The sequence below is a fragment of the Tympanuchus pallidicinctus genome, unplaced genomic scaffold (genome assembly GCF_026119805.1).
Source record: "Tympanuchus pallidicinctus isolate F22 unplaced genomic scaffold, pur_lepc_1.0 scaffold3, whole genome shotgun sequence".
Taxonomy (NCBI): domain Eukaryota; kingdom Metazoa; phylum Chordata; class Aves; order Galliformes; family Phasianidae; genus Tympanuchus; species Tympanuchus pallidicinctus.
The window spans coordinates 44,758,595-44,783,820 of NW_026294747.1; the positions used below are offsets into that span (position 1 = coordinate 44,758,595).

The following is a 25,226-nucleotide window of genomic DNA, read 5'->3' on the forward strand; positions in this document are numbered from 1 at the left end:
ACCCTCCAGCAATGTCTAGAAGCCCAAGTTCCTCTCAAATAAAGTTTTTATTCCTGTCCCTCCTCAGCTGCAAAGCAGAACATAGACTGGAGGTATTGGTGTTTGTTGGAGGTATTATTACTGTGTTTGTGAAGTACGTAGATGTCTATCATTTCTTGAAATTGAGAGGACACAGTAAAAAGATTGAAATTCATGGCAATTTATTAGGGCTACCAATGTGTTCTCTGTTCCTGTTAAACACCACTACTTTTAGTGAGTGTAATATTATCTTAGGACTGTGTTTCTAGAATCATCCTTTGCCTCCTCATGTGTCAGTGAAGAGATCAACCTGATGGATATCTAGAGAGAACACTCAGAAGGACGGACTGTTTTTAGTCATCTTCCTATTTGTCAACCATAATTAGAGGGTGGCTAGCTACATTTGGCCTAGTACCCTATGGAGATAAACAGTTTGGAAGGGTGAGAACAACGTGATATTTTAGTAAGATATTCTGTGGAATGACTGGCTCTGTGGCATCCAGAAGAAGCTGTGAATAACTTTTAATGGAAGAAAAGGAGCAATCCCGGAGGAGACAGCTGATGGAGAATAACATCTCAATCATGGAATACCAAAGCTGAAAAGAGAGGCTATAGTCAAACAACAACTATTTAAATTAGACATCATTATTTTGGAATTGTTGGACCACAAAATCTTGTTAAAATTTCTGCAGTTGTTTTTGAGTTACTGACTTGAGCAAGCTATGTGAGAGTAAAGATGGCTCCAGAAAAACTGGAAGTCAGATGTGGCATTCTGTTGTGGCAAGAAATTCATTTGGTCTGCCATTCATCAGCTGTATTTCCCCAAGTGAAGATGACCTCAGAAAGCAGGTTTTGCAAGTTAATTTAGCAGTACTTGTTTGGTTTTGCTTTTTTCTTTTCTTTTCTAGTTTTTTTCCTGCACATACAATGTGCAAGGACAAAAACAATGTGCTTGGAGAGGACAGCTTTGCCATGCAGGCCCAGTAAATGCAGTTCTCTCATGGAGCCCAGGCATTACTGCATGCGCAAAAGAACCTTAAGGGTGACCATTTGTGCAGTGACATTCAGCTTACTTTTACTCTAGAGAAACTAATGAGGAATGGAGATGGAAGCAAAGGATCTGTGCTGGTAGGAAGTTTCTGAGCTGAGGACTAGACATACAAGATGAGAGACAGGGAAATTTTCAGCTGGGAGGATGGTTTATCTGCATGCAAAGGGCCATGACGCCAGCTTTGATTGAATGAGCTAGGGAAGTATCTATAAAGATCTCACTGCTGTATGTTTATCCTAGGGCATTTCATAAACATGACCTGCTTCTATTTTTCCCAGCTGTCTATTGAAAGACAAGAATAATATAATACAAAATATACCTTTTTTTTTTTTAATTTTTAATTAGGGATCAATTCTGGCCTTTTTTTTTCTTTTTTTTTGCAAAGAACTCTTTGAGATGTGCACAAGCTCTGCTTTGTTGTGGAGTACAGGTGCTCTGGACTAGTCTTCTGTGGCAGCTGGGTTCACAACTTTCCCCATGAAGAGGATACTGTTGGTGATTTTGTCAAAAATCATCATCACAAAGGGTCTGTTGAATTTGATTTCAAGAGGACTAAATATTGCAGAGAAAACCTTCATTTCTACCATGGTCACTGCAGCAGCCTCTGTGCCATTCTCATTAATATTCAATTTGGCCTTGTGAATTGCCTGGAAAGGAAACAAAAATTAACAAAAAATAACAAAAACTATCAAGGCACAGAACAGTGAGAAGCAGCAGGTGACAAACAGGTTTGCTCTAACACTGAGAGACAGTAGTTTTCAAGATAGAGCACAAAATGAATAGAATTTGTGAGGAAAAATTCTCTTGTTCAGCCTTTTCAAGACAAGAAAAGTTTGCTCTGAGTTAAAAGGAAGATTTCTTTTTCACTCTGTCAGAGTCAAACATGGCTGCTTATAGAGATTGAGCTGCATGGAGAGCATTTATTGTTCAGTGGTTTCTTTGAGTAAGATCTTTTCCGTAATATTTAACACCAAGGAAGAATGTTTTCATTTTGCATCAATTTATGTATATACAATTTTATTTTTTTTTCTGTTGACACATTAGTGACAAACCAATTCTGAGGTGCTCAGCTAATACAGTAAGAAAGGCTCTATGGAATAAGAATGATCATTCCCAAATTCATAGAATCATAGAATCATAGAATCACCAAGGTTGGAAAAGACCTAAAAGATCACCCAGTCCAACCGTTCACCTATTCCAATAGCTCCTACTAAACCATGTCCCTCAACACAACATCCAGTCTTTCCTTGAACACCCCCAGGGTCGGTGACTCCACCACCTCCCTGGGCAGTCCATTCCAGTGCCTGACCACCCTTTCTGAAAAGTAATACTTCCTAATGTCCAGCCTGAATCTCCCCTGCCGTCGCTTGAAGCCATTCCCCCTGGTCCTATCACTGATGACACGAGAGAAGAGGCCGACCCCCAGCTCACTACAACCTCCCTTCAGGAAGTTATAGAGAGCAATGAGGTCTCCCCTGAGCCTCCTCTTCTCCAGGCTGAACATTCCCAGCTCCTTCAGCCTCTCCTCATATGGCCTGTGTTCCAGACGCCTCACCAGCTTTGTCGCCCTCCTTTGAACACGTTCCAGGGCCTCAATATCTTTCTTGCAGTGGATTGCTGTAATAACTTTGATTCCAGTATTAATTATTTACACAAGACTTTTGTGAAATTGTTCCCATTATCCTTTCCAGTTATTTTTTCATTGTCAGGAGTTTCAAAGTGAGACTGTGGGATAATTATGTAGGAAACAATTTCTTGCTAACTGAAATGAACATCAGCCATCTAACCCCTAAACTTCTTGTACTGCTGTCAGTGAGCCATTGTTGAAATCTAGAAATGGGATCAGCCTATTTTTTAAGATAATGTAATGAGGGCAGGCAAATTTCTTGATCACCAGCCCTGCTCACATACTTACCCTGGAAACTTTCAAGAGCGTATTTTTTGCAACTCCAGAGAAATCAGCATTGTTACTGAACATGTCCGTCACACCCATTTTCAAAAACAATCTCTTGACATCATAGGAGCCAGAGATGGACAATTTTGGAAGATACAGGTCGACACTTCTTTTTTTTTTTAAAAAAAAAAAAAAAAGAAAGAGAGTTTATAATTGCAAGATCCCTCAATACAAGAGCTGATACAAGTGATGTGAATCTATCCCAGCCATCTGTGAATCATAGTCCTGGCTTTCTAAAGCCTGAATATATACCATTTTAGTGAAGGAAAAATTGAGGTACCAGTCCTACCACCCACAAACTGATCAGTGGTCATCCAGACTGGAGAAGAAATTTCATTTTCTTTCAATTGGATCCTCCCTAGTCTGGATGTGCTCCCAAGGGCTGAGTTTGCAAGCACAGAATCCCCGCAGTTTGTAGCATTCCCACTGCTATTGCTGGAGAAGCTGAGGAGAAGGTTCCCCAGTGAACAAAATCTCCTGATACTTCCTTTGAGGTGAAGGAACTGTGCAGCTCTTGTTCCTCAGAGTTGTATTTATCAGCTTTTTGTGGCATCCTATGATTTACCTTGCCTGCATGAGTATTTATGGCCTTTTTAGTGCTTAAAAAAAATGGCAGTCAAAAGAAGTCAAAGGATTACCTTCCTTCAAGTGATTGGCTCCAATTAGACACTGTATCTTGTAGCAGAGCATCTTCTACCTGGTTCATACTCCCTTCATCAGGCAGAACAAAAAGGGCAGCAGCATTTCCTGTGTATGGTATTTCTACTATCCAGCAAGACAGCTTCTCATCCCTATGGATATTATAGTATGCATTTTTAAACATCATTTTAACCTTAACAGAATGCTCTGCATCCACAAAGAAGTCATCGTCTCTGGTGTCGTAATTTTCAAAAGGTTCTTCCCTTTTGACAAAAGAATGAGAATAGAGCTGAATAAGCTGAAAAAATGGCAAGTATGTGCATAACAAAACAGTTGATGCTCAGGATAGTATATTTGAATGGTAAATTCAATTACAAGCCTATCTCAGTTTAAGGATTCTTGTATCCTGGCAATAGAGAGGAGCTTTGAATCATTTCAATCATCTGAATAAAAATCACACAAGGAAAATACAGGTTGAGGAGAAGCTCTGAGCCTTCATCTGCTAAGTCAGTGGTGAAACTTCTATAGACTCACCTTATGCGTTCTCTGGACTTACTCCTTTATTATGTCTTATTCATGTTTTATTTTGACTGTATCCTGCACAGCCAAACAGCTATGCCTTTCAAAAAATGAGCATAAGCTCCCAAGCTCATCCTTTTTAAATACTTTCAGCTCTGAGCCTAATTTGAGATTATATACTATTGATTGGTACTTCTATTCTATTTTTTCTTTTTATTTTTTACTCATAAAAGATGATTCTTTATAACTGGCTTTCAAGTATTTCCTTATATCATTTAAAAGAAGAAAGATATTAATTGAAAATTAATTGAAAAGAAGAAAGATAAATTGGATGGTAGCGTAGATTCACCATGGGAAAAAACTTTGGTTCTTGAGTTTGGATCAGACTTCTAGAGCCTATTTTTATAACCTTAACCAATGTTTTTAACTCACCTTTAAAGTAAACGTAGTTAGTCAGAATCATCATAACATCTTCATCAAGACTGTCCAGTAAGTCTACAAATTTACCATGGGTCTTTGCTTTTATATAGTTATTGATTTCCTCTCTGGCATGTTCAGAATTTTGGAAATCCATAGAAACAGCTTCCGAATAATAAAAATTTGTGACATCATCCAAAAATTTTTTTTGCAGTTTCAGTCTCTCATCTATGAACAGAGTATTGCCCATATTCAATTGAATCTCTCTGCGAGGGTCATTCAGCAGCTGGAGGAGATGCTGGAAGCCCTCATGGATCTCCTGCTCTTCCATCTCTGTCAGGTTGAAGGTGAGGCATTTGTGCAGCTGGTTGAGTGTGTTTGATCTGGCCCCCAGTGAGAGCATTGCAAAGGCAGTAGAAAGGCTCAAGGGAGAGAAGAAAATGTTCTTGTTACCTCCCTCTTCTGTGACCTGCTTATAAAACCTAAATGCAAATTCAGCGTTGCTGGGGGCTATCTTCACGTGAGCTGAGTTTTCACGTTCCACTTGAGAATGATCTCCTAGGGAATGAGGTTTCTCTTTCTTATGTTTATGTTTGTTGCCCTGGTTGGGTTTAGGAAGAGCTTGGACTTGAAGTCCAACGAGAAGCAAACACAAATACAGTGTAGACTTCATTTTCCTTCTGAAGAATTCTGTTGAGAAAGGAAAAATTATCTTGTAGAAAATGTTATCTTTCCTGCATAAAAACAATTTATTTTGTGTTTGAAATACTGACTTTCATATGCCAGTGTTTAGAATTTCTTTCCATTGGGTCTCATGGCTAAGTCCATTTCTGGTCTGTTCTATTTATTTCCAACCAAGATACTAACATGACACCACTAGGGAGGAATTGATTCTTTGTAGGTTTCTGTGAGGTATCTGATCTGGAATTGTCCTTGTGTCTGACCAGTATGGCATTATTGCATTTCTAAAGGTATTTGTGTGCACAACTGAATTCACATATTGTTCCTATACATTCAGTAAGCACTTTGGCAGTGTGTAGAAGCCATGATCTTGTGATGACTTGGGTTTTCATGCACTGCAATAATACAGAGAAAACATCACTTATAGTAGAAGAGAATTCATCTGATGCTTCACCATTTAAACTGTCATTCTGCCTCTGGTGCGGCAGCTCTGAACTCAAGAACTGTGTCATTTCAAATATTATCTTACATGTCTCAGTAAAAGGAGAATAAAGCAAGAAACTTTATTATGTCTCTTCATTGCACTCAAAATATTCATAAGGCTGCAAAATCGAACACCCAAGAGTTTAGGAAAAGCTAGAGCAGAAGCTTCCTGAATAGCTCAAATGCAGCCTTGCTGTGTATGTATTTGGGTAATTGGATGACCTTTCCTCTTCCTTAAACTAATACAAACAAATTATATATAACTCTGCAGTTTCTCTTCTCTTTTTAGGAGATATTGGGAAGTATGTTCTCCATAGAACATCTCATATAAGTTATCTCAATCACAAATCTTGAAAACAAGGAGTTAGCGTACTGAAGGAAAACAGAGGTGATGATACTGTTCAGAGCAACTGCATAATACAGTGTGTGAATCTGCTCCATGATTTGCCTTGGGTTGTGTCTGAAGCCAGGTTTGGGTCCTATATCAAACATTTCATGGGCAGTTATTAAATCTGGGTTTCCTCTTATGTGGCTGCCCTTTATGAAACACTTGAGATCTAAGATGTGTAAATGCTGAGTGTGGGAATTGTGCTCAGTTTGTCTAAAATGACAGATTAAACTATAGTTTAAATAATAAAAAAAAAAAGTAAAACCTAAATGAAACTAATCCACTTTGATCCTGTAAATACTCTTTATATAACTCTAGAAATCTGTGTCTGAGACAGACTAGCATCAACCCCAATGCCACTTAACTCTCTGTAGTGTTTGAGGATGCTTGTGGTATCGGTTATGTTACTCTCAGCTCCTGAACTAGTCCTGCATCAGCCTAGAGTATCTAGGACATTGAGTTGCAAGTGAATTTACTCCTCTGGAAGTAGGAGTAGTGCAGGCAGGGTTTGGTGTTTCACCTTGGTGTTAATGGCAGCTAATATTCACTTTGGACCTCATCTCCCTGTCATTCTGACATAGTATCCAAGAGCTGCATCACTGACTGCTTTCAGTGTATAGATCATGCTTCTAGAAGATAAATTTCCAACTACTTATACTAAATAAAATCATCTCATAATTAAATACCATGTATTAAATTGCAGAGATCATAGAAAATATGAATTCAAATTCTTCTAAGGAAGCATAATATAGTACTTACAGTGTAGTTTAAAAAGAGTCTGCTGGACCTCTCATTCACAGTGCTACTTCCCTATTCTCCGTCTTGCTCAGTAATATTAAGTTAATGTTCACTGGTAAATATTAATCAAAGCAAATAATATTTATTTGTTAAGCAAAGAAATTGTTAAGCAAACTTTTTTCCTAGACATCAAACATTGTAACCCTGTTTTTCAACATATAAATGAAATGATGCCAACATCTGTGGCTCAGAGTGTAAAGAGCAAGGTTCATACTACTCTTGCATTTAAACAAATCTGTGGGCAAAAGAACTTTGCAAGATAGTGTAGCATAGCACACTACCTTGGGCTTTTGAAATCCACACAGTAGTTGAACTGGAAATCTAAGATAGGTCCTGAGTGATGTCTGGTTGTAAATAGATTAGTTTGTTCTACTGACTCTCTGAATGAGATATCCTGACAGAAGGATGTCATCTAATCAGCTACATGAAGCAGCAACAAGCTTGGTCAGGAACAGCTCAGTACCTCCACACTGCTCTGCATGTCGCAGGGGACATTGTAAATATACTCTAACTACGTAAGTTGCTCCAAAACTAATGCCTTTTATTTCTTTCCATGGGAAAAAAATGAGTACAAATTGCTCAATAACACTGTTTGACAGAGCACATTCTCAGATACAAAATGTTATTTTTTGCAATAGTCACCACCATGAACTGATTTGTGTGAGTGAGCTGATTGAGATGCTGTCCATTCCATGGTGTGACAGTTGCGCATGTATGCCTGAAATGTGTCTTATCTTTCACACAGCTATCACCACTGCTGAAATGCACCACTCTCTGCCTCGCTGTGCTCACGTCTCCAGAAACATTCAGCAAGTGTTGATGAATGTCAGTAGGTGTACTTTTTCTAGCTGGAGGAATTCAGTGACATACCTTTGCTTTATATGAACTTCCATGTAAGATGCCATTGTGCCAGCTTGCCTCTCTACTGCAATCTGTCACATGGCAACAACATGCAATGGAATGTTATTGAGAACATATATTTAGAACATGTATTACTTCTAGCACCATGGGCTAACATAATAAAATAGGAGGCATTACTTTCAGAGCAGCCCTCGCGTTCTTCAAAGTCATCACTAAATTGTTACTGAACTGCTTGTCACGAGAAGTAGTGGTTAGTTTTTTGAGAGGTTGTTGATGAGTATTTTGGACATTATTGAAATAGTGAATGAGAAGCAAAATAACAACATGGCTTGAAAAGTTATCAAAATAAGAAAATGGAGTTTCAGTTTCTCCATGATGGCAGTAAGGTAGCTGTGCTCAGTCCTTTGCTAAGTTTGTATCACAACTAGATACCTTGGAAAACATGATTCTCTCCTGTCAAATGTAATAGAAAATAAGAGGGAATCACCCCACATGGATACCTATTAGATTGCAGCACTTATGCTATCCCAGGGAAAATAAAGCTTTTTTTCTTTTTTTCTTTTTTTTTTCTGAGCACTGTTGCAAATGGCTGCACTGAAAACCCTCTACCTAGAATGGATGTCACCAAGAAACAAGAGACTAAGCTGGGAATCCTGCGTGGAGTTTTACAGGAAAGAGATGGGCAAAGTCCCTAGTGCTCCTAGGTAAGCAGTGGCTGGGATGGAGGAACTTCTCCTGCTCCAGGAGCCAGGGAAGTCTTACGAAGGACTGAAAAAAGTGCTTTCCAAATGGTCTGATAATGGTCTATGTGCAAGGAACTAAGGAATAATTTATCTCTTTTCATGCTGTTTGCCAGTAACTGCTGAGTTACACGATGCATTTGGTTCCTCCTTACAAAAGCAGTTTTATGATCAATCATTAAGCTAGTCCACTCCTTGCTTGGTCTTCATATTATGGTGCACCAGTGTCATACTTCTAAGTTTTTCAAGATAGAAGATTTTTGTGTGTGGAAGAAAAACACAAGAAAGATGATAAGGAAGAGCAAGAGAAATGTGAACTTCATGAGATAATTCTTCATGTAGGCATTTCTTTTGTCTTATAAAAATATACCACTTAAGATCTGGCTGCAAAAGCTCATAACCCCGTTGACATATATATCTCAATTAAAATCAAGAGATTGGCATCATTGCAAAATTGCTGCAGTTAGAATAAAAATCAGTTCATCTATGTATTTTTATTTATTTCTATGAAGGGCACTATAACTATAAACTCTGTATGTCTTACAAATATTCAGACTTATTGGGTAAGGAAAATGTTGCTGTCTTCAATTGCAAAACAACGTGACTGACAGAAGGAAAAAGAAAGCTGAAGGCCAAGGAGAAAGTTAGTGACAGAACTGAGAATAGAAAGAAGGGCTCTGCTGCTTTGTGCACTCCCGCTTTTACTAAGTCAGTAGGAATCTCAGAACTAAAATTTCACATGAACTCATAGTTTGCTAGACATAAGTCACACAAAGAAGATCAAATAACACCATTATTTTCTTCTGTGTAGAATCCTAGAAGGAAATAAGGTTATTTTATTACCAGAGCGTGATTCTATTTCACATAACAAAAATTTCACTTCAGGTGATCGTACCTCCATCCCTGCAAAATGCCAGACTGGATGTGGCCCTGACTAGCCTGGTCTAGTGGGTAATGATCCTGCCATGGGTTGAAACTAGATGATTTTTGAGGTCCTTTTCACTGCTTTTGAAGCGTTTTGAAAATATCCTTGCATTTAATGTGGCAGCAGGCTCAAAGCACTGGTCAGAAGAAAGCACCAAGATACATCTATAGCAAATGCATGGTAGTTTTACAGTTTTTGGCTTGCATTTGTTTCAGAGAGCTTTTCTGAACTGATTGTTTGTTCCAAAGATGGAAAAACAGTCCCTGGCCACCTCATTTTTGGCAAGTAGCTGGTGAAGGCCTTTCAGTTTGGCCAGAGACTAAGTAGCATTCAGAGAAATATCACATGCTGGGCAGGAGCTTATAGGGCTTAATAACAGAGGAGAGTACACATTCCTGTTTGTCATCTGGCTTCATTATATCAGGTAATTCTGGAGCACAGGCCTGACTATCAAATTACAACCACTCATTTTCTTGCATATTTGACACAGTTCCTGATGCAGGTATTGTTCATGGTAGCTGCGATCTTTCCAGACATATCATGGGCATTTTGAGGAGATTTAATGTAAACCAAATGTTATTTCCAGTAAACAGCCCTTGTGTCTTATAGGGTCAGAGTTAAGCAACATGGAAATGGGCTGTGTTGAGGCAATCAAACGCAGGACTAGAGTAGGTATCTTGGAGCATTTTATTTACAAACATAGGTAAAAACTCTGGGATAGTAATAAATCTCAGTGTCCATTTTATTTCTTCCAGATATTCATAACCTTTCTTTTCTGAACTATTAATTCTTGATGAACCAGAGGTTTAAAGCTATATGGCATGACAAGTAATATTTTTTGAGTGTATGTTTTACTCACTGCTTCCATTAGATGCTTGTCAAGTGTTCACTGCCTTAAAGGTAAACTTGAAGAACGCAACACAAGGCTGGCAGCTCTGGGCATTCATACCACAGGCTATGAATGCTCTAACAGAGAACATGGCAAAAAACTTGTCCTTCCAGTGTCTGGAAGAAAATGATCACTATCCTCCCACCCTGTAATTTGAAGTTATGTCTCCTTTTTCCTAGAAGCCCATATCAATATTTCAGATTATCATTGCTTCATCCACCATCCATTCAACAGCGCTCTTTGTAGTGTTCATCAGGATTTATTTGGCAAATTCAACATTAAGCCATCCTCTGCTCAGGGAGGAGCAGACATGGATTTCTATCCTCCAGGAAAATATCCTTAACAGCACTCCAGATCTAATGCTAACTCTTCTCTTGCAGTTTCAGCTTAATTAGAATGTTGGAGACATAGGATTTTCTGTCTTCATGCAAGGGAGGATTGCAAACATGAATATTCTTGAATATCCTGTAACTAAGTCAAATGCTCTGATTACGAAGATCGGTGTGATGAGTAGCAGTTGCCTTACAAAGGTCAGGTTCCATAGAGGAACTTGTTCTAATTTCAAATTGCCTTCATGATCAGTAGAGTAAAACTTTAAGACAATGAGGAACAATACACTGAGAAAGATAACTGTATTTAACATTTCTCAAATAGTTGCTGTTGCTGAATCCAAAGGGTGGAACAGAGATGGAGTCAGGCTGATATCACAAAAGTCTGGCTGTGTTTGTTAGTAGGTGTTTCTTTTCTTGGTGCTCCAGCCCCTCACAAGTGCCAAGATTTGACTCTGAATTTTGACACTACCTTGGATCCATCGGGGTGCATAAGGAGATGGCAGATTTGTACAGACATCCTCAGAGTGCCAAGCAATCGTTTTCTCATGCAAATACATGACCTTTTCCCATCAATAAGATCTACGTGGAAGAGAAAACCTAAGATATCCCTAGGTGGACTGCATTTATATTCTAAATTTCCACATCACCTCTCCAGGACCAGGACCTGGTAAGTACTACAGACAGCTGGAGAAAACAACAGGATTTTCCTAGTTTCCTATTCACTACTCAGTAACAGCCTGCTTTTTCATTCATTACATACTGAATAGGTTTTAAACTGCTTCTCTCAGCTGGATACTTACCTTATTTTTCAATGATAGCATGTATTAGTCATTAGAAGGCTGATGTATACACTGCTTCATAAGTCATGGTAGTTGTTTTCTACTGGAGAGAGCAAGGATGGTGATTTTAAGAATGACTACATTCCTGCCTTAATTATTTTTAGAAAAAATAAAATTATTACTAAAAGATTTGATATAATTTTAATTACATCAGACTATTAATGATACATGCAAATCAAATCAATAAGACTTGCCATTGATCAATCATTTTCCAGTGGGTTTACAATTTTTCCTATGAAGAGGATACTTTGAGTGTATTGATCAACAATCAACAGCAAAAATGGACGGTTGAACTTTATAACAGGAGGAACAGAATGAGGAGCAAACTCTGTGCCAGTGACTGCTGCAGCCTCTGTGCCATTCTCGTGAATGTTCAGCAGAGCCTTGTGAATAGCCTACAAGGAAACACAGCAAGCATTACTGTACACACAGTATGGGAGTGGAATGACTAAAACTGGCACAAAGTTAATTCACCTCCTGTCTTTCAAAGAAATGACTGGTAGGTCACAAACTAAGAAGAAGGAAATTTAGTCCATGGTAGGTGTTCTAGCAAAGTTGTCTCCATGAGTTTGTTCCACTCAGTATTTCTTACCATGTGTGTCAGGGCAGAACACTTGAACTCAGAGCAGGGATTATTATTTCAGGAGGAAAAAAAGTAAAATTTCAGAGCTGTTCTGTCTGTATATTTAATGCCTCATGGATTAAACTTTTGTCAGTAGAAAATAAATCACCATACAAAAATTTATTTTTGCATTTTCAACATTTGTTTCATTAAACCAAGATACTATAATGTTATAGTTACTGCTTTTGCACTGCCCATAAGAGTGTTAATTTATCTTTGTATTATCTGTTCTTCCCAGGAAACAGGATGCTTTCCTGTAGCTTGGTCCCTCTTATATGATTAGCACTTGCCAGTGCCTTCCATGGAAATAGTTTGAAAGTCCTTTAAAATTATAGAATCACATGCATGTATTAAAGAAAAGGTGCCACTTTTCATACTAGACATGCTCATGCAATGCAACTCCAAAAGATGGTGTCTCCTCTTGCATGCTGAAAATATTTTGTTCCTGGAAAAATTTATATAAGCCTCCCAGCCTTTGCCACAACTTCAGGGTGCCGGAAGGAAGGCAGTATTTTTATTTTCAGATCCTGAATAAGTCTGAAAGAATTTAAAGTTGCTCTAAAAGTTGAAATGTTTAAATTCACTCTTATCAATCATTCTCAGGACTAAGAATTATTCTGGTACATAGCTTAAATTAAGGCAGTTGATGAATTGACAGACTTTTCTGTTGACCAACTTACTCTTGAAACCTTCAGATCAGACTTTCCTGTGATTCCAGACAGATTAGCCTGGTCAGAAAACACATCTATTACACCCAGATTCATGAATATCTTCTTTAAGTCATAGGTGCCAGAAATGGATACTTTTGGAATATGCACTTCCATCCTCCTATTAATTTAAAAGAGATTTATGGTGGTTATTACGATCAAGGTACAACTTGAAGTCTCCCAACTTGCTGGTAATTCTGTGCTAAAATGTTAGTCTTCAAATATAGAAAAAATGAGAGCAAAAAGGTGGGAAGACAATGGTCAGGATGATGGGAAAATGTAATATGAGAAACACATAGATCTTGTTTCCAGTCTTACAATCACCCCTTGAATAGACAACAAGCAGTGGTAGTGCTAGCACCCTTGTGGGTACATTTGCATTCATTTGCTAGTCCTCAAGATTTATTTATTTTTCTTAAATCATACCCCGTTCTCTCTACGGGATCAAGTTTCTATGTCACAGTAGTACCACTGTTAACATATTATATTTGAGAAAAAAAATGAAGATACTGAAGATCAACTAAAAAGTGTACAGAAAGAGAATCTGCTTCCCAGCTCACAAATTTTTTTCCCTCATGACAAAGCAGTGCTACTTCAAATTGCTGCTGAATGTCAAATCAAATTGTTTAGTCTGTTCATTTATGCCAGTTCCATTACTTAAACCTCGAATGAAAAACAAAATCTTATAACTCTAAAAATTGACTACAGTGTTTAGACCTCAGGTTCTGACTACTGCAAAGCATCGAATTAGAATTTACCGTCTTTCAAGTGATTTTTCCCATTTAGACAGCGTGTCTTTCATCAGACCATCTTCCAGCCATTTCATTTTTCCTTCATTGGGCAGAATGAACAATGCTGAAACATTTCCCTTGTAAGGAATCCTCACCACCTTGCATGACAGCTTCTTGTCAGAATATATGTCATAAAAGCTATCTCGAACCATCATCTTCACTTCAACCAAGGTCATTGCATTCACATAGAAATAATCCGTGTGAGTCCCCTTCATATTGAAAGGATTTTCCCAGTAGGCTTAAAAGTAAAAGAAAAAGAACACAGTTGCATGCTTATTTTAAGGAGGATATATAAGTATAATCTAGTCTAATTTACACCAAATACATCCATATCTAAAGATTTATGCTCATAACTGAAGATTAGAGGAATTCAAAATTTATTCAAGGTCCATATCATCATTGCTCTAATATGTTCAACTAACAAATATCCAAGATTAAACTTCAGAAAGGTGTTGCAAGTCAGATAAATCAAATGAGATAACTTCATGATGTTATCTTAAATTTATTTGAAGAAGAGGAAAAATCTGAAGAAAATGAAGTGCCTAGCCAGGATCCAGTGAGTTAATTTGCAACCACTTTGCTTGTTAAGCAAATTCCACAGCATATGACTGCCTTTTTAAAAGTGGCATGTTAAGTTCCTTCTATTCTTTCTCATCTGTTCCTCATCTGGTAGCACTAAGGAAAAAATTCAATGAAAGAACAACCTGAATTTTTGGGTTTGATAATAGCTTCATTACAGTAAGTGGAACGGAGCTTCTAAACCTTTAACCTTCCATCCTTATTCAAGTGACTTTTTAATGGTATTCTACTTGTATTAAGTCATTTGCTGAACAAATACAAACAGATGATAGTTTGTCATTTCAGAACTAAGTGCGCTTGTTTTTTAAATATTGAACAGAAACAAAATAAAATTGAAAAATAAGTAGTAGAATATAAACACTGAAGTACTTTAACTACTTTATAAGTTCAAACTCTTTCCTGTCCCACCATAAGGAATGTACCTTCTGACTACGGTACCTAGATTTAATAGAGTACCTTCCACCTATTACCAACTTCCTGGGCGGATAATTCAATGTACGTCCTGCACACTGCTACAAATGGACATTACCTTTACGAAGTTCATCGTTGCTAAAGCAGCACATTCTGAAGTACCTGCTGGTGTATATATGCAATGTGATGACTGGCTGTGGAATGCTTAGAGCCCAACTCCATAGATATGTACCCATTTAAGAAGCCTGGATTGTAGGTAAATTAAAGTTTTGTCATTTTTTATAATCTTTGGAATTTATTTCATTTCTTCATATAGGATATATACATACAGCAGAATAATTTTTGCTATAAAACAAAAGTCTGATAGAAAAATCCACAAATGCATGAATTTGCTGTGCTCTGGAAAGTCCATAAAACCTGAAGTTTGCAAATAAGTGAATTTGTGTGCTTATAAACCTAAAAATTTGCCAGAAAACTATAGATGTATTAAGAGGTTTCAAAGCATGAGAACTTGCAATGTTTCTTATGGTTTTAACACTGTCCTTCTTTTAAAAACAATTGAGAAATAGTCTGGGATTTTTTTCCAGTCCAAGGCAAACTTGAATATTGCAGTAAGATTTGTATGACTCAACTTACCTTTGAAATAAATATAGTTAACAAGTACCATTAAAGAGTTTGGATTGAGGTCTTTCAGTATTTGATTTATCTTCCCATGGGTTTTGTTTTTTATATGATCATTGATCTCTTTTTTAGCCTCAGTAGAACTCTGAATGTTACTAGAAATAATTTCTGCTTTGTACAGTTTTTTTATGTCCTTCAGAAATGCTGTCAGTGGCTTCAGGTGCTTGTCCATAAACAAGGTATTTCCCATGCTCAGCTCCACCTGGCTGCCAGGACGGTTCAGCAAGAGAAGGAGATGATGAAAGCCATGGTGTATCTCCTCCTCCCTGTTGTTGGTGAGATTAAAGGCCAGCCCCTCCAGCAGCTGAGCCCGGGTTGCGGCTCTGGAGCCGAGGGCCAGCAGGGCAAAGGCAGCAGAGACACTGACTGGGGAGAAGAAAATATTCTTGCCAGGTGCTTGGACAGTTGCTTGCCTGTAAAACCTGAAGGCAAAGTCTGTGTTGCTGGGTATTATATGCTGGCAGAAAGCAAGAGAATCTTCCTCATGAGGATGCTGCTCATGGAGGTGAGTTACCTTGGGCTCTTCATCGTGATGGTCAGTCTGTCTCATGCTGGGGACTGCAGGGTAAAGGATGGCCAACAGCAAGTATAGCAGGAGGATGGCCTTCATCATACTTTTCAACTACTGTGTGAACAAAAATAAATTGTGTTGGACTCTGGAGAATGGCATGTGAACATCTCATCTTTTATTTATATCTGCTGCTGCCTACAGAAGTTACTAACACTGTTAATCTCCTGGCCTGCTCCTTTATTATGACATAGTTTTGAAACACTCCTGCTTTGATCTCAGATGTAATTCATATCAATTACTGCCCGCTTCAGTTCTGCTTTCCTCCAGCTACACAAGTCTCTTGTTACTGGGTGCTTGTCAAGAGAGTAGCATGTGATTATTAAAGGAAAACATGATTCAGAGGGAGAGAGTAAATTAAAAGGTTTATTGCTTTTTTTTCATCTCACTGTAGATCCATTTTATGATGTGGTGACACATCAGAAACAACTCTGACGTCTTGTGTGTTTACCTCTAAGAGCTCTCATATGAGATATGATATTTGTGATTGTAAGAGGTTTACGTCAAATGACAGAGCTATGTCAGTGGAAAACAATAAAGATTTACAATAGTCAAAACATCATCTTTCTCATTTCTGATTCATTTTGACACACAAAGTGAGTAATCACAAGCGCACTAAGAACATTTTCCTGCTTTAACATCTGATTAGATCAGAATACATTGCTTTATTTTAAACCATCACTCAACTAATGCATGTCTTCCAGATGGGTTCCTCTATTTTTCCAACCCCACAACACTGATAGATGGTGAGGCCACCAGAGTAGGCATGGCCTATCCTGTCTGTCTAAAATTTGTATGACTAGGGAACCCTCCTCTCAGCAAACCTAAGTTTATATATCCTAGTTATTATTTACACCACACTGGTGTAAATAAAACACCTCATTTACCTCGGAGCTTTAGCTATCACATCAGAAACTTTAGAGAACCTCAGTAATGAAATCAAAACAGAATGACTGTTGGAAAGTCAGAATATTTTTCCTCTCCTTAAGTAAGATGATTTCTTCTAGATTTGAAAGAGGTGTTTTGGATATATATTCATAGCAGAGTTTTTCTTGTAGACCTGCTGTAATGTATCTCCACGATTTGCTATTCAGTATCTCTTGGAAATTAAATTCTGCTGTCATTTGAGTGCTTAGAAACCAAGTTTCACCTTTGAAAGTAGATGAGCTTCATGACTCACTAGCTAAATGTCATACAGCTGCATCAAAGTCTTTAAAGTAAAGATATCTGGGTACTTACATTGCATTCAGAAGCTCCTGCACTTGCATGGATTGTGCTCGTTCTTGTTGCTTTACTCACGCTGCTGTTTTCCTCTGTTAAACATTACATGGGTTCAAATACAGATAATCTAAAAGGATAAAGCTAACTGCTGATGAAGCTAATTTTCTTGGCTGCCATATTCATGTGAACACATCTCTACTCCAATCAGAGCTAAGACCATGGGACAAAGCCAGTCAATTGAGAGGAGTGTTATGCTCCACAAGGGTCATAAAGCAATGCCTAAGCAAGTATTAATTGGAAATGAGATTTTGTGCCAAATACAGCTACTTTGCTTTATATATTACCTGAAATAGAAACTACCTTTGGATTGTAGAGTTCTACCCAGCACTAAGCTCTGACAGCCAGGTTCACTGTAAGAGAGCTATGGGGAACACCTCTCCTTCTCAGTGATGCTACTTGCCCTACCATATACTTGACATTTGTGAGAGCAACATATACACCCAGTTCCTTTATATAGATACTTTCCTTGTTTCCCAAAGTTAGCATATTTTTGCTGAAGCACAAAAAAGATTTGTTCCTAACCCTGATAGTATTGGAATTAATATGCTATATCCTATATAAGTATCAGGTAGCTACAGGGAAGCTATGGAGGAGGTTTTAGGTTTAAGAACATACCTAGAGTATATACTGAAAGCATGCGTGGTTGCAGTCAGATTTTTCCAAAAGAGTGGTAAGGGGTTGGAGATTCATGATCTGTGAGATCCCTTCCAACCTGAGCCATGCTGTGATTCTGTGAACAGGACTAAAAGGTCTGAAAGCTCCGTCCCTTAATTCAGCAGTCTCTCAGCAGGGAAAGAGGTCGTACAGAAGATACACCGTGCTCAGCCTGGCAAAATCTTCCCTACATTTCTTTTCTCCAAAATGTTTGCCTTATCTCTGTTATCCTGTTTGGCAGAGCCTTCATTCTTATTTATATTGCAGATAGATTTTGAGACCTGTAAGTCAGGAGTCTTCAATATAATAATTATTTGAAGGTAAATATATTCATTTCCAAAACTTGCTATGGAAATTACAGATTACCAATGGATTTGTCAAATTATCCAGATGGAAGATCTATGATTCTTATTGTGTCCTGACAGAACTAGCATTCATGCATCAGTCAACCATTGTACAAGGGGGTTCAGTTCCTGATTGCCCTGCATTTCATACTTCACAGTTTTTAAGTACTCAAGATTTACTTTAGTTTTCTCATAATAGTTACCTATCTGAAAAGCACTCCCAAACAGAGGACAGTGAGAAAATAAATTCTATTATAAAGAGATGAGCCATCTTTCATAGAATTTTCGACATTGCAAAACTTCAAAGATAATACTTCAGCTCTAAGATCTCAGTAAAGAAAGGATACAATCTCATCTTGTTCATTAAGCCCCCAAAACTTTCATGACCATGTACAGCATGTGGGGATTGAGAGAAAAACAGCAAAATTTATGTAGCAGAGCTCCCCTGAATGTAGTGCCTCCTCTATTGTTATGTTGGCCACAGTGTTGGAGATGGGTGTTGTAGAGGCTGAAGTCCGTTACACTGGAATGACAGGAAATAAAGTCTCTAAATCTATGCTTAGGATCCAAAACAAAAATATTTTCATCTTTACTTCATACTTTGACTTGGCAGACACTTGAAAGAAATGCTATGTTGCTTGATATCTGAGGGCCAAGTCACGTTTTTAACTAGGAGACCTGCTGTGGGTTAAGGAGTGTAATTTTAAAAATTCAGCTTTGGAAACTATAGTCACACTGGTGGGAAGTTTGTCTAAATAAAATTCTTATTAATCCCTGGTATCTGTAATTTAACCTTCTGTTTGAATACCAATGATTGGCTTAAAAGAAACTTTTTTACAACAGCAGCCTAAAATCATACATAGGCATATAAGCATAAGTTCAAGTTCTGAATGCACTAAAATGTGGTCACTTGCTTCATTTTTCTCTTCAGCACATTTACTGAAGAAACACATTTTTTCTGTCAGCTCTAATATAAACACAGATCACAAATTGTTCTTATCAGATGTATCACGTTTATACATCTTGAAAAGAAAACCATGTTGATTTCTGTAACTGATATTAAGGAGAACTCAAGTCTCCTGTTTTCATTTAGCTTCAGTTGTAAGAACTGTCAAGTTTCTGCAAACAGTTACACAGTGGCTCTTTAGGAAGTCGTGCCTCACAAAGTAATGAGGTTTAATTGGTCCTATCTAATTTGACAGTTTGCTGCTGGCATACTATCTGCTAGTGCAGCTGGTTAATGATACACATGTTGGTATGAAATAATGATCACTCCTTGACAGTTTGTTTTTCAATTATTACTTGACTGAATCTTGCATTTTCAAGTTGTCTTCCCACATAAACTTTGCCTACTCCGACTCTCACATTTAAAAACAGGCCTGGGTTAATAAGGTTAAGATGTTCTTCATTTTACATTTTGATAAGGGCTATTTTAAAGCCAAACATTGGCTATGCCTATATATAAAAAAAAAATTCTAGTTGTCTGGCTATGTGAAGTTTCAGTCATCCAAGGAATCACAATCTCTATTGTGAAGCTCATAATAACTCAAACAAATATCACTGTGCCACAGTACCAAAACCCTGAGCCCAGCACAGGGCTAGGCTTCTCAAGGCAAAATTAGATCCATGCAGAAAGAGTCACAGATTTAAGACCACAGTAACTTCCCTTATACCTCAGAAATTAGACTTTGTTGTTGTTCACATGTTGATGCTTATGGCGGAAGCATCAAAAGTGAAATTTTCAAAATTGAAATTCTAGGCCAGGTTTTCTCTATTTCTGGATATGGGCAGTTTAACCTGCAGTCATAGCCAGTGAAGACCTCTATAAAGGGAGAAGTATTCAGCAGTCCTCACTAGTGCAACCTCTATGTATTCTCCAGAGAAATTAAACAGATCTTCATGAAGGTCCTGCGAAACAGTAAGCAAATTTCATAGAAACATGGATCAAGAGTCTGAGATGGGAGGGGAACCTCCAAATATGGAAATTCCACAGTCTTTCTGGGAAGCTGTAAGAATCCCTCTTTGTTTTTTGGCTCAAAGCTTGCTTCCTGAGGTATTTCTTGTGATAAGACTCTGAGTGATTTGTTGAGAAGGCAACTAATGGGTGCTAACCATGTGACAATGGATATCGCTTTGGGAACATTTGAAAGCCCCTTCCTCCAGAGCTGCTTGCTCTGTAGAAGAGTGGATGAGAGTGCTCAGGAGTGTTTACTGGCGGAAGATCTGGCCTGTGACAAAACAGCTCCAGCTGGGTGTGGGAAAATTGGGGAATGATACCATCGTGTTCTGTGAGAAACAGGATGCAGATGGGCATCCCTGCTCCCGCTTATCTGCTGGCAAGGTCCAGAAGATGGGAACAAAGGAGTTTCTGCTGAGATCCCAGAGCCATAAGCTGCCACTCAAAGGAGAGCTGACTCAAGCACTTTGGATTTGAGCTGTCACTCCAAAGACAGCTGACTCAACCACTTTGAAAGCATTGAAAAGGGGCCATCATCGCCATGGTCGTCATCGTCCTTCGTCGTCAATAGAACAACAATGCCTGACAACCCACCACTACTGAAGATCAAAGACTGAACTAGGAACCTCGCTGGATCCATGGTGGTGACTATGTCCCTCTTGCTTCCTATAAAGACTCCTTGCTTCTTCTTTTCTATCTTCTCTATAAAGACTCCTTCCCTTCCCCATTACCCTAATTCATAATAAAATTGGAGCGAGACAGAAGCCTCTCCCAGTATTGCACTACTTCATGGTAATAAACAAAAGTACTTATTTAGAATTTTCCATATCCCAACTGTTCATCCTCTATTCAGTTTCTGCCAGCTTCAGCATCATTCACTTCTTGACATTGTCCTGATATTTCTGGGTTATCACTTGTAGTGAGGATGTTGTGTTTGCTCAGCTTGAACTTGTTTACTAGGAACTGAAGGAAAATTTCCATGGCTCTGGCTGCTCCTCTGTCTCTATCATGTTAAAGGTGAGGCCTTTGTGTTCCCAAATCCACATGGATAATCTGGACCCCCGGATAGCATTGGGAAGGCAGTCTAATGTCTCAAAGGAGAAAATAAAATGCTTTGCCAGCTACCTTTTTTCGTGACCCACTTGTAAAACATAATGCAAATTCAGCACTGCTGATGATAGTCACCCCGAGATAAGGACAGGTTTCCAGGGAAATGTCAAAGTATCTTGCAGCTCTTGAGCTATGCTAGTCACCGAGGTGACTAGTGAGTATGTGGGAGTGGACTTGTTTGCTGGCTGCCATTTAAAATGTAATGAGGAATAGAAACTACAAATTGGTAAGAAAGCATAATGAAAATTATCCATCTATCCATGTAATGCCATCAGTATTAACAGAGGTTAATTGATGCTGTTTCAGATTTATGACTGAGCTTATAGGACAGCACGTATACAGTGAGACAAAATAGTTTTAATTAATGTTTTTGAAGTAGATTCAGAAGAAATACTGGAACACCTTTAAATCCACTATGCCAAAAATACTTCCTCAGTTTTAGCCACAGAAATGAGATATAAACTTTAGGCCTCAGTGGTTAGTTCAGTATTGCCAAACTCCATGAATACTGATGTGTTTAGAAAGGCTGTTTTCCCCTTAAACTTCTCTTGACCTTTCAATATCTTTCTCCACCCAAATTCCACCTTCATCCAAAGCATACCTGTCACATCCAACTTGAGTGTTTTGGAAAGAAAACAGATCTGGAATTTCTGGGGGAACATGGGATGAACTATCTGGGAGATCAATGTCAGTAAAAAAGAAATTATATGAGTGTGGACTTTGCTGCTGAAAGCAATGGAAAGATGGAGCAAATCAGACCCTTTATACTACTTCTGAATTAGTTTGTTCTTCATTTTGTTATGCTGAATTAAATGAAAGTTTTTATCTATGATGTCTTAGTTTGTATAGCAACACAGCTACATAAAGGAATGTTTTTAGAAAAGAATCAAGTATTATAATTACATATGTTTACCCAATTATGATTTTGTCCTCATTTTTTCTTCATTTCTTTTTAATCCAGGAAGTGAACTATTGCACTAAGCAGCCTCAACATCTTACACCATTTAAAAACTGGACAAAAAGTGAGTCATCTGAGATTGAAATAGCTCTGAGATTCATTTGTAATTCATCAGACTTAAAAGAACTTAAACCCAAAATCTTATGTATGCAATACAGGAAGTGCAAAAAGAAAGTCTCATAAAAATAACACAGAAATAGAAATCTTAGAAAGTGAACAGACAGGCCTGAATCTTTATTCTGAAGCAGATATTTTCCTAGTCCATGTTCTGTAGAGAGGTGACTCCCTTTTTCACTGCTGTCAACCTCACTCTTTTTTAAAGGGAAAATAGGAATCTATTCCATAGACAGCATATGTAATATGTTTTGTAGCACAGATGTTATCTTCTCACAAGCTACCTCCTTACCAAGGTGTCTTCTTCTCCACTTTTTAATGTTGCTTGCACTCCATCCAGCATAAAGCAACAACAATCTGTAAATCAGCAGCTGAGAAAGCTCTTCCTTTTCTTCCTATTTAATCCAGGCATCTAGTGGTTTACATGCTGTTGAAGATACTGTAAAACAAGTTTGAGAAATATTTCTCACATTGCTCATACCAAACACATTCAGACACATTCAGATCCATTTTAATTGGAGAAATCTCTTAAGAAATGTCAAAGCCAGCCATGCAGATGGAATGAGTGACATGAAGTATGTGATGGAAAGCCAGCAGCCCTACTGAAGGATGCATTGCTTATGGAGCCCTCCATTTCTGATGGACAGTAAACCTACTTTTTTCCCACATTGATCTGGTTTATGACTGAAATTGTTTCTGACATTAAAAATTTTGTGGTTCATAACATTCATAGATTTCTAGAAGCAGAAGCATGATGCTATTCCTAGGAAAGTGAAATAGGAAGAGCTAGTGAGATGTTCAGACAGTCTCTTAGTCCATAATCTGGAAACAGTTCATGGAAATCAAACTGAACTTCAAAGTCAGACATCCTGGCAATCTTTGTCTGGAAGAATGCTGCAGACATGGCCTGGGAAAAGCTGAAGTTCAGTATGCAAAGGAGGGATATTTCAAACGAGAATAAAAGAGTGAAACACAATAGTACTTCAAGTGATTTTCTGTGTTCACTAATGTTTTTATTGTCACAATACAATTATCACAATACTGCAATGTCTTCACGTGTATTTTCCTAATCAAGAAATATTATGATATATAAGAGATTAAACAAAAACCAATACAAAAACAAGCAAACAAACAAATTATAACCCCAGCCTAATCTATGTTGTATTTGAAGAAGAGAGATACAACTCTTTATCAAAGATTTTCAGGAGTCAAACAGCCACAGACCTTTCATTTTGCCCCGCAGATATTTTTTCCTGGCCAAATGACAGAGCATTTGCCAGGAATCTACTAAATAGCAGAAATACTGTGTTAACTTCATGTCAGTGTGAATTACATCATTTGTTTTGTTCTCTTAACCGCCACTTACTTTTCAGTGAAAAATCACCAGAGAGCTGAGAAATTTATGTAGTATTGCCCAGAGATATGTTAGTTACCGGTTGGATTTACTGTTATGCTGAATGCATAATGAAATACATCATACCTGATTTTGAGAAGTACAAAACCCTGAGTGATAGGGCTGGGATATGACTGCAACAAACCAATTTGTGGGGATAATTTTTTTCTGGCAAAGAGGACGTTGTGGACATCTAGGACAAGTAGGCTGGTATTAAGCTGAGACTCCCCTCTCATTATAACTGAGGCATCACGAGGACCGTCCACACCAGAACTTCATAAACTTCACTAATATTTTTCTTCTTCATTGTGTCCTGAGGATGACATGGAGAAAGAACAGTATCATACAGCAGAGGAGCATAGCGAGTTATTCAGTATCAAGATAATAGTAACAAGATCTGGTGAATTAGTTCTCATGTATTAGAAAACAAATAAAAAGGCAATTTGGCTGTGGTGTGATTCTATGATATCTCCTTTTTGATGACAATACGCTGGCATCGAAACTGTGTACTTCAGCTTTGTTTTTCTCCTTAAGCAGCCTCTGCCTTTCTTGTTATTGAAATATGGGTTCCTATTTGTTATTGCATTGTATACAGCATCACTAAGTTTTCCAGTAGAATATGCAATTTGCTTTTCAGTTAATGACCTTTAAGGCTGTTGGCTACATTACATGCTGTTCTTAGCTGATACTGCACAGCTCTGGGAACAAAGACCTGTGCATTGGCACTGGCTGCTGGTTGCTTGAAATATGTCATTTTCCTTGTTTTCTTTCAAGCATATTATTACTTTCTCTGCCCCCTCACACAATCCTGGCTGCAATTTCTTCTTCTGTGTTCTTCAGCACTACTCACAATTGCTGTTGGATATATTTTTTTTCAAATTCTTTTCAATGTCCAAAGGATTAAGTGCATCTCCAACATGGATTGATCTTGGGGTGTTTTGGGGGTTTTTTTGAGCTGTTTATTTATCTTTTTTACTTTGTTTCACTTTTGTAGATAAATCTTCGCTAGTTGTTATAGAACAAGAAATACATTAGCTTTTGCTTTTTAGATTGGCAATTCTTCCATGACTTCTAACATCAACAGAGTAGCCTTCTCTCTAGAGTGCATGATTGAATGACTCAAAATAGAGCCATACAATCATTCACTCTAGGGAGGATTTCTCTAGAGAGAGAAGACTGCTTCGTGGTATGCAGACATGCAGTTCACAGTTATCAAACAAACCAATCAGCAGAAATCCAGAAAAGAAGAAAAACAACAACAGATTGAAAGAAGAAACCCTTCCCTGAGCAAAATATGAGCACACTAAACTTGTGACACTCATAACAGCTTTGCAATTGTTCTGTATTCATTACTTAGCATTCAAGTATGTGGAGAAGAGTGAGAAGTTCTGGTGAGAAACATTTTCTGAACTTTATCAAATTTTATCTTTATTTTTACCACAGAGGATCTGTATATGGTCCTTACTTCCACTTGAAGGTGACTCTACGTGAAAAACAATTTCATTATATTTATTAGTTACAT

At 37.9% G+C, this 25,226-nt stretch overlaps 2 protein-coding genes and 2 long non-coding RNA genes across 5 annotated transcripts; 2 read left to right on the forward strand and 2 right to left on the reverse strand.

The window, feature by feature from the left end:
* Window positions 1-523: 523 nt before the first annotated feature.
* Window positions 524-5,287, reverse strand: LOC128085687 (alpha-1-antitrypsin-like). Its single transcript, XM_052693426.1, has 4 exons — window positions 4,608-5,287; window positions 3,662-3,926; window positions 2,985-3,132; window positions 524-1,716 (listed from the first exon to the last, which is right to left on the reverse strand). Exons 1-4 carry the CDS (start codon window positions 5,269-5,271, stop codon window positions 1,510-1,512), a joined length of 1,284 nt encoding a protein of 427 aa, XP_052549386.1. The 5' UTR covers window positions 5,272-5,287; the 3' UTR covers window positions 524-1,509.
* Window positions 5,288-7,163: 1,876 nt separating this feature from the next.
* LOC128085690 (uncharacterized) lies at window positions 7,164-10,388 on the forward strand. The gene is made up of 2 exons (XR_008209051.1): window positions 7,164-7,463; window positions 8,423-10,388. It is a non-coding gene; the product is annotated as an uncharacterized LOC128085690 (long non-coding RNA).
* A 1,261-nt stretch (window positions 10,389-11,649) lies between these two features.
* Window positions 11,650-17,257, reverse strand: LOC128085686 (alpha-1-antitrypsin-like). The gene is made up of 5 exons (XM_052693425.1): window positions 17,133-17,257; window positions 15,281-15,950; window positions 13,622-13,892; window positions 12,837-12,984; window positions 11,650-11,929 (listed from the first exon to the last, which is right to left on the reverse strand). Exons 2-5 carry the CDS (start codon window positions 15,936-15,938, stop codon window positions 11,735-11,737), a joined length of 1,272 nt encoding a protein of 423 aa, XP_052549385.1. The 5' UTR covers window positions 15,939-15,950; window positions 17,133-17,257; the 3' UTR covers window positions 11,650-11,734.
* On the forward strand, window positions 15,733-23,434 carry LOC128085689 (uncharacterized). Of its 2 annotated transcripts, XR_008209050.1 has the most exons (3): window positions 15,733-15,830; window positions 20,053-21,146; window positions 22,201-23,434. It is a non-coding gene; the product is annotated as an uncharacterized LOC128085689 (long non-coding RNA). The 2 variants fall into 2 exon arrangements; XR_008209049.1 differs by lacking the exon at window positions 22,201-23,434 and having other exon boundaries at window positions 20,053-22,156.
* The last annotated feature ends 1,792 nt before the right edge of the window (window positions 23,435-25,226 follow it).

Excerpts from the sequence above, each read along its gene's own strand:
- LOC128085687 (XM_052693426.1), bottom strand. The coding sequence starts at position 5,271 with ATGAAGTCTACACTGTATTTGTGTTTGCTTCTCGTTGGACTTCAAGTC. Across the intron at positions 3,133-3,661 it reads AGCCAATCACTTGAAGGAAG|AAGTGTCGACCTGTATCTTC; the intron begins GTAATCCTTTGA and ends AAAAAAAAAAAG. Across the intron at positions 1,717-2,984 it reads CGCTCTTGAAAGTTTCCAGG|GCAATTCACAAGGCCAAATT; the intron begins GTAAGTATGTGA and ends TTTCCTTTCCAG.
- LOC128085686 (XM_052693425.1), bottom strand. The coding sequence starts at position 15,938 with ATGATGAAGGCCATCCTCCTGCTATACTTGCTGTTGGCCATCCTTTAC. Across the intron at positions 13,893-15,280 it reads TAACTATATTTATTTCAAAG|CCTACTGGGAAAATCCTTTC; the intron begins GTAAGTTGAGTC and ends TTTACTTTTAAG. Across the intron at positions 11,930-12,836 it reads CTGATCTGAAGGTTTCAAGA|GCTATTCACAAGGCTCTGCT; the intron begins GTAAGTTGGTCA and ends GTTTCCTTGTAG.